We start from the raw sequence: 13,187 nt of genomic DNA on the forward strand, positions 1-13,187 counted from the left end.
GCTCAGGCAATCCACTCACCTCAGCCTCCTAAGGCATGGGATTAGGCTGAGCCACTGAGCCCGGCAAAATTCACCCTTTTAAAGTATGTAATTAATTGATTTGGAGTTGTGCAACCATTACCACTACCAATTTTAGAACATTTTCATCACCTTAAAAAGAAACCCATAATCATTTGCAGTTACTTCCCATTCTCCCACCCATCCCCCAAACCCGTGTAACCATTATCTACCTTCTGCTTCTAGGGATTTGCCTACTCTGGACACTACATATAAACAGAATCATACGCTCTGTGGGTTTTCTGTGACTACTTTATTTTACTTAACATGTTTTCAAGGTTCATCCATGTTACAGCATGTATCAGTCTTTCCTTTGTATGGCAAATACTATTTATTGCGTGAGCACACCCAATTCTGTCAATTCACTTCTCAGCTAATAGACGTTTGGGTTGTTTCCAGCTTCAGTGTCCATCAAAAACCACAAATAGACATTCACACAACAATTCAGATATTAGGAAGATAAGTTGCTGCAAAAAAATTAATAATGTAATCCAAATCCACAGAAAAGGTTTCTGGATTTGTTATTAAATGATGAAAATAACAATATAATAAAAAAATCAATAAAAAATTTAAGAATGCTTATAACACCACAACTTGAGACTATAAATACCAACATCTTGCCCTCACTCCCATAAGGCTTAGGGACAAATATACAAAGGGTCCTAGATCACAGAGTCAAAATTCAACAAATGGTTATTGAAATATAACTAAGTTGAGCCAAGGCTGGTGAAGGAAAATAACTATATTTAGCATGCCACTAAGTAATATTACTTAATTTAATTAACCAAACTGAAGGACAAACACTAAAAAACACCTTTATGACAAGAGATGCCTTTAAAAGTTAGACCAAGATACAGATTGGAAGAAGATATGTGCAGTATACTTAGACCTGAAATCAGAAAACAATTAAGAAATTTTAAAATAAAGAATGTAAGTAGTTTTGAAAAATACACCATCATACACTTAAAATTACAATCAACCTCACAAGAATTTAGGAAATAAAAAATTAACAAAAAGCTTGGTGCTGATTATCAGAGCAACAAAAAATATTTAGTTAATTAAAACTCAAGTGGGCACAGGTGAGGAAGAAATAAGCTCACAACATGGAGAATATAAATTGGTCAAGTCTTTCTAAAGGGCAATCTGGCTGCACCTGTCAACAACTTAAATACTTTGCCATCTGACCTCGGATTCTGATTGGTCCACACAAAAAAAATGTAAGAGGGGGATTATTTGCAACTCATGTTACACACAGAGAGCTAATTTTCCCAATACATAAAAAGCTCCTAAAAAAATGCTAACAAATGTCCAGTATCCCTAGAGGAAAAAATGAGCAAATGAATACGTGGGTTTACAAAAGAAAACACCAACACTCTCCAGCATATTAAAAAATACTCAACTTCTATCACAGAAATGCAAAATAAAGCCACAATGAAAATGATTTTTTTACCTATCAGATTAGCATAAATCCCTCAGCTTTCTGTGGTAAAGTGTGAGAGAAAAAAAGAGATGAGGCTTATTCCAGACGTTTGGCCAAGGAACTGAAGAACATTTGCCATTTCCTGACATGGCAAAGAAAGCAAGGAGTAGACTTGAGAAAGAAACTCAAGAATTCAAGTGATATACAAATCTGGGGTTATGAGGAAGAGATCTGGTTTATTAATGGGGCCTTTCAGGTCATTAGGTAAAGACATTTCAAGGCAGGATTACCTAAGGAGGGAGTGTAAAGGGAAGAGAGCCAAAGCACTCCCCTGGCATGATGAGAGCAACCCAGAAATAAGCAGCCAGTGAGACAAAGGTGGACGGAGCACAGTGTCCTGGATGTGTTTTCATGTGGCTGCCAAAGGAGAGAAAACTTGTCTCACTGGAATTAGCTTGTGATTCTCAGAAAATAAAAATTCTCAGGATTGAACAATAATATCAAAGGAAGAAATCTCAATGTTTCTATATTCTCTTGTATTATTTTTCCTGGTCAGTCTAAGGAGACTTCTGTACTTAATACAGGGTTCAATTTGTTTCCACAAACGATCTCAAGATTTACTGCTCCTGTATTAAGCACTTGAAAGTTTTATTCTTCTAAAATCAAAAGTAGGCTGGGCATGGTGACTTATGTCTGTAATCCCAGGACTTTGGGAGGCTAAAGCAAAGTAGACTGCTTGAGCACAGGAGTTCAAAACTAGCCTGGGCAACACAGTGAGACTTCATCCCTATAAAAGAAACAAAACAAATAAACCAAAAACAATAACAACAAAAGTTTTTTAAAAAATAGCCAGATGCAGTGGCTCACGCCTGTAATCCCAGCACTTTGGGAGGCAGAGGTGACAGAAAAGACTGTGCCCAAGGGTTCAAGACCAGTCTGGGCAACATGAGACCTCATCTCTACAATAATTTAAAAAATTAGCCAGGCATGGTGTTGCACAACTGTAGTTCAGCTACTTAGAAGGCTGAGCAGAAGGATTGCCTGAGCCCAGTAGGTAGAGGCTGCAGTAGCTGTTAGTGTGCCACTGCACTTCAGCCTAGGCAACAGAGTGAGACTTCAACTCAGGAGAAAGAAAAAAAAAAAGTAGATTTTTTTTTAAAAGGCTCAGGCCAGGTACGGTGGCTCAGCTTGTAATCCCAGCACTTTGGGAGGCCGAGATGAGAGGACTGCCTGAGCCCATGGGTTCGACACCAGCCTGGGCAGCTTGGTGAGACCTTGTCTCTACAATAAATCACAAAAACTAGCCGGATGTGGTGGTGTGCGTCTGTAGTTCCAGCTACTTGTAGGATTGCCTAATTCCAGCAGGTGGAGGCTGCGGTGGCCATGAGTGTGCTGCTGCACTCCAGCCTGGTGATAAAAGTGAGACTCCAACTCCTATGGTTCAAAATAATACAAAAAGTGACACTTTAAGACATCAATACAATTAGGGACATTTGCTCCAATTTCGACTTGACAAAGACTACACAGAATTTTCTTTCTCTTTTATTTTCTCTATAGTGTTACAAAGTGACAAATACTCTTCATCAATAGCTGTCCAAGAAGCAGAAGGTGAATAATGAGCCTAAGAGGAAGCCAGTAGCAATGAGTGAGCCACAGCCATGGCCTTCAGCTCTCTATGTGCCAGTCTTCCTCTGAGGAAATCCGTTGGAAAAAGGGAAGCCCAAACATTTGCCTGAATTTTCAAATAAAAAACGGAAGTGTGGTCCTCAGACCAGAAGTGACATCACTCGGAAACTTATTGGAAATGCAAATCTGCCCTGCCCCAGACCTACCACATCAACAACTCTATGGGGTACAGCAGTCGTGATTGACAAGCTCTCCGGGCGACTGATGCACGCTCAAGTTGGAGAACCACCACTCTATGTACAGCTGCAAATACCCAGTGAATCAATGCTCTTCCCAACACAAAGCATTCAGGACCTTCTCCTGGAAACAACTTTATACTCAAAAAGCTCTTAGTAAGAATTAACCATCTTTTCTCAGCAGTTGAACAAATGCTGTAGGATATATTAAGACGAACATTCCCCCAAAGTGCCAAACAAAAGAGAAAAAGGCCTGGATTAGAACAGTCAGTTATATATTTGCATCATTTTGTATTGTGTGCATTTAATACATGTTTTATGAGCTGCTGCACAATATTAAAGGTAATGAGATTTCAAAAGTCCTTTTTCATTCAAATTATTGTGTTGTCTATGTTTTTTTTTTGAGTTGAAGTCTCACTGTCACCCAGAATGGAGTGCAATGGCCGCTCTCAGCCACTGCAATCTCAACCTGCTGGGCTCCAGCGATCCTTCCGCCTCAGCTTTCCAAGTAGCTGGAACTACAGGTACGCGCTACCACACCTGGCTAATTTTTTATTTATTGTAGAGATGAGGTCTCGCCAAGTTGCCCAGGCGGGTCTCTAACCCGCAGGCTCAGGCAAAAAAATAAGTAAATAAAGGCCTAGTTTTGAAAGGGTCCTCCGAGATGAGCTAGGTGGCAGTAGCATAGAAAGCAGTGTAAAAACAACTAAAAACGTAGTGTCTAAAAGCTGAAAAGGAACAATCCAATCAGACGAGGGCATATAGCTTTTAATAGCGTCCCAAAAAGTGTTTCTAGCAGAGGCTCCTTGTGTAAAGGCACTTATCACTGTCATACATTTCTTTTTAATCTTCAACTTGCCTGGCTAGTACAGCAGCCTTTATTAATAAAGAGTAAAAATGATGGGCACCCCACAAATACATACAACAGTGACTCATCCCACATCACTTTGGAGACCATCACGTTTGCTTTGGTTGCTGTGTTTCCTATGGCTGCTGTAACAAATTTCTACATACATAGTGACTTGAAACAACACAAATTTATCATACAGTTCTGGAATTCAGAAGTGCAAAGTGGGTCTTGCCTGGGTAAAATCAAGCTGTCTACAGGGCATCCTACATTTAGTTTACTTCTAGTTACTAGACACAGTAATAAGGTATCTGAATAACAGAGCATCCAATGTGAAGCAAAAGCAAATATATCCTGGGCTATTCTATTCCATAGGCGACTAAGTTTGACAGTTTTCTACCAGACATTACTTTAGAGATGAAGTTCTCTTTTAAATTTCGCTCCTTCATCAACAAGGGTACCTGCATAATGAACATCTGTGTACCTAAACCTGAACTGTACTCCACATCTTTAAAATAAAAAAAGGAAAAAAAAACTTCATTCTTTAGTGACCACAACTACACTTAAGTGTATAATTCACTCATCATATGAATAAATAAGTTTACTGGAATAAATTCATTGAAATATTAACTGTAAAATATTTTAGTTATAAAAAGCTGCCAAAAATATTAAAAAATTCTTGAGTGTTTAAAAATGGTTACAGGTCAGTAGCCACCTCAGGGGAGCAGACCTAGATAAATGGGGGAAAGGTGAAGAATACATTGCACTGCAGACGCTTCTCTCTCTCTTTAACTGTGAACCATGCATATAACTCGTCTGTTTAAACTATCATATTTAAAATGACAGTTAAATAACCACTTAGAAACACTGGAAATATTCTAGTAAAGAGACTTAGTGGTTAACAAAGTGAGATTCTGAATGAGGTAACTCTGCACTTAAATCCATACCCATAAGAAATGTAGCTGTGGTTCCAGCTACTTGGAAGGCTGAGGCAGAAGGATCGCCTGAGCCCAGCAGGTTGAGGCTGTGGTGGCCGTGAGTATGCCACTGTACTTCAGCCTGGGCGACAGAGTGAGACTCCTACTCAAAACAAAAAAACAACAAAAAAAATGTCACTGAGATAGACTTTACAAGAACTTTCCACAGCAAAGCCACTTCAGCTAAAAAGGTATTAATGAGTTCTTATTGGAATTCCTGGTTGAAATTAATAAAAACTATTCAATTTGTAGCCATAATGAGTCACTTTAAAATACTGTTTTACACATCTATTCCTGTTTCTCTTTATACTATATAATGCAGGAAAGACTTCTGCAAAAAGTCAAAATATGCACTACTGAGAATGCTTCCTTATGAAAATGAGCCCAATGAACTGAAGATACTTTGCTAGGTTTTAACTTCTGCTTGCCTTATCAAATTAGCAAGCTTTTATTATTCAGTAGACAGATAGAGTGAACGATATTCACCAATGCCTCAATCAGGTCCAAACCTTGTCCAAATCTAGAAAAAAGCTATGAATCCTCTTCTTAGAAAAATATACATTTAAGCTGAGCACAGTGGTGCATGCCTGTAGTGTCAGCTACTAGTAAGGCTCATGCACAAGGATCACCTGAGTCCAGGAGTTCAGAAGAGTCTGGGCATCATAATGAGACCTTGTCTCTAAGAAAAAAAAAAAATTACTTATTGAGTTGAAGTCTCACTCTGTTGCCCAGGCTGGAGTACAGGCAACATAGTAAGACCTTGTCTCTAAAAAAAAAAAAAAAACTGCCGGCCAGGCTTGGTGGCTCAGCCTGTAATCCCAGCACTTTGGGAGGCCGAGACTAGTGGATTGTCTGAGCCCGTGGGTTTGAGAACCACCTGGGCAACTTGGCGAGACCTCGTCTCTACAATTAAAAAAAAAAAAAAAATTAGCCAGGCGTGGTAGCATGTGCCTGTAGTTTCAGCTACTTGGAAGGCTGAGGCAGAAGGGTCACCAGAGCCCAGCAGGTCAAGGCTGTGGTGGCCAGGAACGTGCCACTGTACTCCAGTCTGGGTGACAGAGTAAGACTCCAACTCAAAAACCCCAAACAAACAAAAAAACTTTGCCTCCCAAAGTGCTGATTACAGGCATGAGCCACCACAATCAGTCTATAATTTATTTTTAAAAGGTACATAAAGAATTTCTTTTATTATCCAAACCATTTTAATAATTACACAAACATATGCTATTTTAAAGGAGATCTACATATGCAGTTCACTTTTTTCTTAAAAGACTAGAAAATATTAACAACACAATTCTAGAACTAAGAAAATACTCATCATTAATACTGCAATGAGCAGTCAAGTGCAAAAAAAAATCACCTGCACTTATACTGATTATACTCAAGTGAAGTATCACCTAAGAGAGAGGAACACAAGGGAGTCTGCTAGGGTGCTGGAAATGTTGAACATAGGTAGTTGCTTCAAGGGAGGGAGGGGGAGAGAGAACAAAAATTCACTGAGTTGTATGCTTAAAAACTTGTGCACACTACCGTATATACATCAACTTTTTTTTTAATCTTAAGCTTTTCAAATTGACATTGAACAAGTTAATTAACTGCTTTGAGTTTAATCTGTAAAATGAATGAATAAAATCTCTCCTAGGGTTAATATGGGAAATGAATAAAGTTAGTAACACGTGTATTTAGTATAATACTTCATATACAGTCTACTATATGACCACTATAGATGGTAGACTGCAACTTTTATCAGTATGAAATATCTTTATCTGGTCTAATAATAACAATGATAAATTATGGGCACCTTTCCAGGCCAACAGATGTACATCTGGTGGTGTATATACATAATAGAACTTATTCAACTATTCCCTAAAAAAGGGAAATTCAGGTTATTTTCTTTTTTGTCTTTAGAAATAAAGTTATAGTGAATATCCTTGCCCCTACATTGTTTCTTCTGATGTTTTTATGTCTAAAACAAATTACCAAATAATTCTTAAGGTTCTTTCAAATATGAAACTTAAGTATCAAATAAGTGAATGCCTACCCAAACAAATACTAAATATTAAAAACAAAATGAAGATACTGTCATAGGTGCTTCTAATAGAACTACCTGAAGTAAAACCTCAGATTCTAAACTAATATTATCAAATGAAAAAGTAGAAATAGGTTATTATTCTACATTTCAGCATATTAGTCACATGGAAATAGTATAAAATCCATAGCCCTTTCCAAAAGTTCAAGAAAGAAAAATTCTATTTACTGACAGAATAATAAACACAATACACTCGTAAGTGACAGATGTATAATTCTTTTTTTTTTTTTGAGTTGGAGTTTTACTCTGTTGCCCAGGATGGAGTGTAGTGACACATTCACGGCCACCGCAGCCTTGACCTACTGGACTCAGGCGATCCTTCCACCTCAGCCTTCCAAGTAGCTGGAACTGCAGGCACACGCCACCATGATCAGCTAATTTTTTTGTTTATTGTAGAGATGAGATCTCACCAAGTTGCCCAGGCTGGTCTTGAACCGGTGGGTTCAGGCAATCCTCTCACCTCAGCCTCCCAAAGTACAGGGATTATAACTGTGAGCCACTGCGCCCAACAGATGTATAATTCTAATTTTGTTGAAAGAAAATGTATATACATACAAGGAAATACACCAAAAATGTTAATTGCTGTCAATTTTCAGCGTCATCCTTTCACATATTTCCCAGTTTTTCTACAATGAGAATGTATTATAACAATAAAAATGTTCAAATCTTTTTTTTTTTAGTTGGAGTCTCTGTCGCCCAGACTGGAGTGCAGTGGCCGCTCCCGGCTACCACAGCCTCGACCTGCTGGGCTCCGGCGATCCTTCCGCCTCAGCCTTCCGAGTAGTTGGAATTACAGGCATGTGCTACCACGCCCGGCTGATTTTTTGATTTATTGTAGAGATGAGGTCTCGCTGCCCAGGCGGGTCTCAAACCCGCGGGCTCAGGCAATCCGTTCACCTCAGCCTCCCAAAGGTGCGGGATTACAGGCTGAGCCACCGAGCGCGGCTTTTTTTTTTTTTTTTTGAGTTGGAGTCTCACTCTGTCTCCCAGACTCGAGTGCAGTGGCCACTCCTAGCCACTGCAGCCTCAACCTGCTGGGCTCTGGCGATCCTTCCACCTCAACCTTCCAAGTAGCTGGAACTACAGGCGCACGCTACCACACCCGGCTAGTTTTTGATTTATTATAGAGATGAGGTCTCGCCAAGTTGCCCAGGCGGGTCTCGAACCCCCGGGCTCAGGCAACCCACTCACCTCAGCCTCCCAAAGGCGCGGGATTACAGGCTGAGCCACTGAGCCCGGCTTCAAATCTTTTTTAAAAATCAGAATGCAACATGCTTTCACCATATGCATTCAACAAATTCCTGCCTAACAAAGCACTTTTGTTTATAGTGGTAAGTCACTTCAGCCTATACCCAAACTGCAAAGAGCAACTCAAAAAAACCCCTTACACTTTCCAAAGTAAACTCTGCCTCCACACCTCTTTTTTCTATCCTGCCCACTCTCACTTTCATATCACCAAAATGTAACACTGACACAAAATATAAACAAGATATGGAACGATAAATTTTGAGTTTTACTTAGTTTATTTAGCCACAGATTCCACCTTGGTGCAGCTTAAGTCTATCAGCACAAAACTGTTTGTGTTCAAGATCCAGGTTCCTTGCTTGGTAGACTTCTGATTTATTCTTAAGTTCCATATTGAAGCCGCCGTCCCTAAAAATAACTGACATCCTGTCCTACTTACTTCTCCTTTGGATTGTATCTGAAAAACTCTATAATACATCTTGCTCCACAGGCCCTCTTTAATGCAAATCAGTTTACACAAACTATTACTCTGATGGTTCATAGTAAAATTCCTACAATTTTCACTAAAGTTGTAAAACTTAAGGAAAAGAACCTAATTTTTAATTACCAGTAATCTAAACTACAAAGCTGAAAACTTTTTTTGTATTTTGTAAATTCTTACATGTCAAAATATGGCACAGCCATACTAACCTTGGTTCAAGTAAGTGAGTGTTTCATCATGCAGTTTTACTGCTGGCGAAGTTGCAGCACACATCACGTACTGAAAAGGTGGGTGTTTAGTTTCACCATCCAATGGAAGGCTGGAATCTTCCTGCTTGAAAATGGGTAATGCCAAGACATCGCTGAAAAGCAAAAATTCAACACTGACCTTACTTTGGGTTTGGTATATTTAAAAGCGTATAAACATTTATGGATAGTTTCTTTTAAAATTTAAGATCAGAAATAATACACAGAATAAAAAAACTATTAATATGAATCTGGTTCCTCTAAAGGATGGTATTAACAACCCATATCTTGGGGGGCAGCTATGATTAAGCGGATAAAATTAGTAGTCGTTAATAAACTCCATGCTACTGATAAAGTAAAAGATCAGGCTGATAACATATATCGTATATAGTACTTTTTAAAACTCCTTTACAACTTTAAGCTCTAGATTATTTCTATTTTTAAAAAAGAACAAGTCAAGAGTGCATAGCTACCTGTTTTGAAAGGCAGGAACTATTATTGCTGCCAAAGGTAGGTCACACTGGCACCATGGAATTACAAAGAAGCATTTGATTAAAATGGTGCTTTACAAGAAGTTTCCTGCTAGGCCTGGCAAATGCTGAGAACATAAAGCTTCACGCCTAGTCTAAAACAATGGCTCCTTCTGAGAGGCAAACAGTAGCAGTAGATACAGCTGCTATTTTCCCCTGCTAGAGTAATTTGGGGCATTGACTGGGAGAGGAATGCAGGGGTCTTCTGAGGTACACTGTCTAGATCATATTTTTCTGTTACTGGTTTGTTTAACAGCTTTATTGAGATATATTTTACATATTATAAAGTCACCCTTTTAAAATGTGTAATTCGGTGGTTTTTAGTGTAGTCACATCATCAGCATCTAATTCCAGAACACTTTTTCACCTCAAAAAAATCTCATACCCATTAGCAGCCACTCACCATCCTATCCCCAACCCATCCAACCCCTGACAACCATGGATCTACTTTCTGTCTCTATGAATGTGCCTACTCTGGACATTTAACACAAATGGAATCATATAATACGAGATCTTTTGTGACTAATGTCTTTCACTTAGTATGTTTCAAGGGCCCTCCATGTGGTAACCTGTAGCAATACTTCATCCCTTTTTATGGCTATATTCTATTGTATATCTATTCGTCAGATGATGAACATTTGGGTTGTTTCTGTTTTGTGGCTATTATGAATAATGCTGCTATGAACACTTGCGTACATTCTTGTGTAGACATGATTTCAATTCTGTTGAGTAAATGCCTAGGAGAGGAATTACTGGACTGGGTTACATGGTATCTGTTTAACTTTTTCAGGAATTCCCAAACTGTTTTCCAAAGACATGGCAACAATTTTACATTCCTACCATTAATGTATACAGGGTGGGCTGAACGTTGTGGCTCATGTCTGTAATCACAGCACTTCGAGAGGCCAAGGTGGGAGGATTAACTTGAGCCCCGGAGTTCGAGACCAGCCTTGGCAACACAACAAGACTTCATCTCTACAAAAAGTCAACAAATTAGCCAGGCGTGATGGTACATGTCTGTAATCCCAGATACTCAGGAGGCTGAGGTGGAAGAGCCACCTGAATCTAAGAGGTTGACTGCAGTGAGCTGTGTGGCACTGCACTCTAGTCTGGGTGACAAAAAAAAAAAGCCAGGTGCAGTGGCTCACACCTGTAATACCAGCACTTAAGAGGCTAAGGCTTTGAGAGGACTGCCTGAGACCAGGGGTTCAAGATCAGCCTGGAAAACATGGCGAGACGTCATCTCTACAATAAATCAAAAAAATTAGCTGGGTATAGTGGCACACACCTATAATTCCAGCTACTTGGAAGGCTGAAGCGGAAGGATAGCCTGAGCCCAGCAGGTCGAGGCTGTAGTGGCTGTAGGCCACTGTACTTTAGCCTGGGCAAGAGTGGAGACTCCGACTCAAAAAAAACCAAAACAGTATGGAGGGTGATTATTTGTTTTAGGAGAATTCCCTGGGTTATACATTTACATCTTGCCAACTTTTCTGTGCTCATTCATCAGTGAAAAAAAAAAAGCAACAGAAACAAAATATACAAATTAATAACTATTATATCAACACCAATAACAGGCTTGTTTGAATTGCTTATTTTCGCTTATTTTTCCTACAAGCTGTTGACTAACTCCGATCTTTCGGTGACCAATTCAGTTAAAAACAATTCAAAAACAAAACGTGGAAGCAAACGAAATGAAAAAGAAATCCTGGACACAACATTGTCCTACGTGTATTCCCTCCTCTCACATACATTTCTATTAAAGCACTGTGCTGATTTTCAAAGACACTAAATTATCCAAGAATTCTTCCCTCTTTAATTTATACCCAGGAATCTTCAAAACACTCCTAAGTATACAAGCATAACCAAGGACCACATGGCCCACAAAGGTCCCCAACTCTCCCAGAGTCCTCAACACCTTGATCTAGGAGTTTTGTCCCTCCTAAGGCTCTGCCTTGGGGCAGATATAAACACTTCTCAGGAAATGATAAAAATCAGAGCAGTTGTCTTTTTATTTTGGAGTCATTGTCTCACTCTGTCACCCAGGCTGGAGTGCAGTGGCATACTCATGGCCACCACAGCCTCAACCTGCTGGGCTCAGGCAATCCTTCTGCCTCAACCTTGCAAGTAGCTGGAACCACAGGCATGTGCCACCATGCTTGGCTAATTTTTTGATTTATTGTAGAGACAAGATCTGGGCATGCTGCTCAGGCTGGTCTTGAAACCCAGAGCTCAGGCAATCCTCTCACCTCAGCCTCCCAAAGTGCTGGGATTACACTGAGCCACTGCATCTGGCTAGAGCAACTTATAAAAAAGTCCCAATAGTCAAAATGGTTCCAAGGTAGATGAAAAGTCATACTATATATCCTGAGGTCAATATGTGTAAGCATTTAAAGGTCTCAGTTAGAAAGAAAACAAGATGAGGGAACTGTGACTCAGAAGCATTAGTTAATTATACTAAAAAATGACATGGAGTTCGAGACCCGCCTGGGCAGCGAGACCTCATCTCTACAACAAATCAAAAAATCAGCTGGGCGTGATAGCGCGCACCTGTAATTCCGGCTACTTGGAAGGCTGAGGCGGAAGGATCGCCAGAGCCCAGCAGGTCGAGGCTGCGGTGGCCGGGAGCGGCCACTGCACTCCAGTCTGGGCGACAGAGTGAGACTCCAACTCAAAAAAAAAAAAAAAAAAATGACATGGAGAATAATTTTAAGATTTCAATGCTCATTGCTTGAGTTGATCATTATATATAAATCATCAAAATAAGACATAAGACTGCATGAAATTCTGACCTTAGAACTAGCATTAAAAAAAAAAAGGCTGCATGAGAATGGCTATTTATAAATAAATTCTCACATTGGGATGGGTGCAGTGGCTCAGCCTGTAATCCCAGCACTTCAGGAGGCCGAGGCAAGAGGATTGCTTGAGCCCAGGGGTTCAAGACCAGTCTGGGGAATTTGGTGAGACCATGTCTCTATAAAAAAATCACAAAAAATTAGCTGGGCGTGGTGCATCTGCAGTTCCAGTTACTTGGAAGGCTGAGGTGGAAGGATCGCTTAAGCCCAACAGGTCAAGGATGCAGTGACCACGAGCGTGCCACTGCACGCCAGCCTGGGTGACAAGAGTGAGACTTCAAAAAAAAAAATTCTTACATTGGAAAACTGTATGCGTCAGAGTCTCGAAGACAACTAACTTTTTATAGCCTCGATGACCCACACAGGAATATACTATGCTCATGGTAGGTACTAAATAACTCTTGAACAAACTAGACATATGAACACATAAAGGTCATCTTCTATTGAATTTTGTATTAATTTTTTACTTAATTAAAAAGTGCATTCCAATCAACACAGCAACCAGTAAGCCTTCTCAAATAGAAGACAGATCATTTCATTTCTCTGAACTCGATCAGCTCACTTTCAACTAGGGTTCTTACA

General features: G+C 39.7%; 1 protein-coding gene across 2 annotated transcripts in view; it reads right to left on the reverse strand.

Moving 5' to 3' along the window:
- UBP1 (upstream binding protein 1 (LBP-1a)) overlaps positions 1-9,338 on the reverse strand; it is a 37,378-nt gene extending 28,040 nt beyond the window's left edge. For both annotated transcript variants that reach the window (XR_002482662.1, XM_021718622.1), the window contains exon 1: positions 9,188-9,338. Coding sequence is in view for 1 of the 2 variants with exons in the window: in XM_021718622.1 (XP_021574297.1) it covers positions 9,188-9,251 (64 nt within the window). In the remaining variant the exon portion in view is untranslated. The remainder of the gene's footprint in view (positions 1-9,187) is intronic.
- Positions 9,339-13,187: the final 3,849 nt, after the last annotated feature.

The sequence above is a fragment of the Carlito syrichta genome, unplaced genomic scaffold, assembly GCF_000164805.1.
Source record: "Carlito syrichta isolate Samal-C Ts95f unplaced genomic scaffold, Tarsius_syrichta-2.0.1 Scaffold313175, whole genome shotgun sequence".
NCBI classification, from domain to species: domain Eukaryota; kingdom Metazoa; phylum Chordata; class Mammalia; order Primates; family Tarsiidae; genus Carlito; species Carlito syrichta.